The 3,057-nt window shown below is 43.3% G+C and overlaps 1 protein-coding gene across 1 annotated transcript in view; it reads right to left on the reverse strand.

Moving 5' to 3' along the window:
* Nucleotides 1-6: 6 nt before the first annotated feature.
* The window catches only part of specc1la (sperm antigen with calponin homology and coiled-coil domains 1-like a), a 19,034-nt gene continuing 15,983 nt past the window's right edge, over nt 7-3,057 (reverse strand). Inside the window, exon 16 of the mRNA XM_031848947.1 lies at nt 7-2,794. Coding sequence (XP_031704807.1) covers nt 2,705-2,794 — 90 coding nt within the window. The 3' untranslated portion in view covers nt 7-2,704. The remainder of the gene's footprint in view (nt 2,795-3,057) is intronic.

Here is a 3,057-nt window from a genome sequence, read left to right on the forward strand (position 1 = left end):
ACACACACACACACACACACACACACACACACACACACACACACACAAAGAAAATAAAGAAAACTGTCATTGTTGCAGGCCCTTGTGCGAACGTTAAACCACTGAATGTCTAATGCAGCTGTACACACTGTTGATGCAGCTTGGCAGGATGTGCTTCTAAATCGAGACAAAGATGTCGTATCTGATGTTGCTATTGATGCCAGCTGGCAGCCTAATCTGGTCCAAATCCACCAGACACGGCTGATGACCATCACTCACTAGTAAGTGTTCCTCAAGGGGCTCAAACAAGAAGGACCTTGTTTCAGTGACTGTTTCCACGCTGCGACACAATGCCTGGTGAGCAAAGATCACCGCGGTTTGAAATGTCAGTTTCACTCGCAGAAGCCTCGGCTGAACTGGTTAAGGCAGGAAATTAGTGCGGAATAAAAAAAGCGTATCTCAGTGCAGCTACGTACTGTATGTGAAGTAAATTCATTGACACTCCAGACACACACATAAAGCAATGACCTCACTACAACAATTGGTAACCATGCAAAATAAATACAGTGAACTTGGTATGTCGAGGCCCGATAAACACACAGCGCAACATGGTGGCACTTTAGTTTAAATCCCCCTATTTAGCATTTCAAAGCAGTATATATATACACATTTAATAAAAGGCTTATAATTTACATAAAATGTAGCTGTAAGCATATTTAAGTGTTTATTAATGTATTTGTCCACAACTATAATTCCTCCCGTGGACACCCATAAGTGTAGGATATTAACAGATAAATAATGACAATATAGTGAAACACAGTTGTAATGATATAAATAAGTCTTATTGGAGAAGTTATTACTGCTGACAAACTACATTATTAAACATTTAAAATGTCCTTAAAGCTCTTAAATCAATGATTACATGTTCGTATATAGCTTGTAAATACTAAATAAGGGGACTTAAAGCGATATGCACAACATTAATGTTGCCGACTGAAATCGCACAAACTGTATGACATTGTGTGCTGCGAAGTATCTCTATAGTAACTGTAAGTCATACTAGGAATTTCAAAAACGACCTGTCTAACACCGCATCAGTATTCACACACAACCGAAGTCAAAGGCGCAATGAAATGTCCAATTACTTCTGCATATTTTGAGCTAGAAATGATGATAGATGATTTTAGAAAGTACAATTGTTTGCCGTCTTGCCGGGTGAAAGATGAGAAGATACCACTCATGTCTGTGCGTTGAATATGAAGCTAGAGCCAGCAGGGGATTAGCTTAGCATTAAGACTGGGAACAGAGGGGAAACAGCTAGAACAAAGTCTGCCAACGAGCACCTCTAAGCAGACTCGAGGACTAAAGAGACAATTAAGAGATAGCATGTCTATTAGTGAGCTTTTTTTAATGCTAGGCTAAGCTAACCAGCTCCTTGTCCTAGCTTCAGATTAACCGTACAGGAACCTGAGAGTTGAATCAATCTTCTCCTCTGACGCTCTGCAAGAAAGTGAATACGTGTATTTCCCAATAAGTTGAACTATTCCTTTAATGCAGCGCCGCATTGAGTCTATTCTTCTAATTAGACTCTGAAGTTTAAGGCCCTCTGATCTAAACACAACTTAAATGTCAAACACACATTTTATCTAAAGACTAAATACTACTCACTCATATTTTGGTTTACGATGAAATGATGCCGTGTGCATGTATGTGCCTAATGAAAGAAGTCTAAGACGGCAAATGCAGGCCTACAAAATGCAAACACTCATTAGTGTTTATACGCACCGGTGTACAACAAGCATCATACGAGTGCGTTAGTGCTGCTTAGTGTGTAGTAGTGTTGTAGAACATGGCATATTTCTGTCAGTCTCGACCCGATGCTGATGTAGCAGCTGTCTGCAGCATCAGAAATCGACAATCACAAGGCTGGGAAACATATTTGGCAACAACTCCCGAAATCTTCAGCTTCACAAACTGTAGTGAAAAGTCACTGCCGGCCTCTGTGGAGGATTGGCACATAGAGGGAGAGAGAGAGCTCATATCCTGGTCTCCTGCATCATAACTCTCACAGGCACTTTTATCCATGGAAAGAGAGAGGCACCTGTATCGAACCGTCACGTCTGGAAGACTTGGTGCAAAAAGGCTGCGTCTGTCTTTTGTATTTTCAGGGTTGTCCGGGGAATTCCAAGATCTCTGACTTGTGGTTTGTTATTCTGTAGAAGCTGATGTTTTCTGCAAATTATTCACAACCAAGAAAAGAAAAAAAAAAAAACGGTCAGATTTTGCAGGAATTCCCCTGGAAACTAGGTAAAACTAGGTGAAGGAATATTATCTGCCAAGAAAAGCCAGGTAGAAGGCACTGAGACGTTTCTCATGCAGCTCCTTCAGGCGTGAACCAAAGGAAGAGATGATCGCAGGTCAGTTCATACTTGGTTGACCAGAGTTACTTCTCATGGCTTACTAGTGTAACAGTAGACAAACAGGCAACACAAAGCGCCCGCTACGCTGCATTGGAAGGATGTAGCATCTGTGTGCGAGTCCAGTGAGGTTCAGGTTTAATGCTGCTTAATACTGAGGACATGCAGCGTGACTGGGTGTTTTGTGGTGGTGGTGGGGGGGGGGGAGGTATAGCAGTCGTTCGTGGGTCCGAGAGGCTGCTGAGAGCTCAGGAGGGCTGGCGTGGCTCCGATTGTGCTGCAGGAGCAGGGTGGGTGAGATGGCGGAGTCAGGTCTCAAAGTACTTGTATATGGCTGTGACATAAGTCATGACACTTTGCCAGTCCGGCCTCTCTGTGTGCACCATCTCATTTATGTCCTGGAACACAGACACAGAGAGAGAGAGAGAGAGAGAGAGAGAGAGAGACACAGAGAGAGAGAGAGACACAGAGACACAGAGAGAGAGAGACAGACACAGAGACACAGAGAGAGAGAGACACAGAGAGAGAGAGACACAGAGACACAGAGAGAGAGAGACATAGAGCGAGAGAGAGAGACACACAGAGACAGAGCGAGAGAGACACAGAGAGAGACACAGAGAGAGAGAGAGAGACACAGAGACACAGAGCGAGAGAGACACAG

The sequence above is a fragment of the Anarrhichthys ocellatus genome, unplaced genomic scaffold (assembly GCF_004355925.1).
Source record: "Anarrhichthys ocellatus isolate YVR2014 unplaced genomic scaffold, GSC_Weel_1.0 scaffold9, whole genome shotgun sequence".
Lineage (NCBI taxonomy): Eukaryota > Metazoa > Chordata > Actinopteri > Perciformes > Anarhichadidae > Anarrhichthys > Anarrhichthys ocellatus.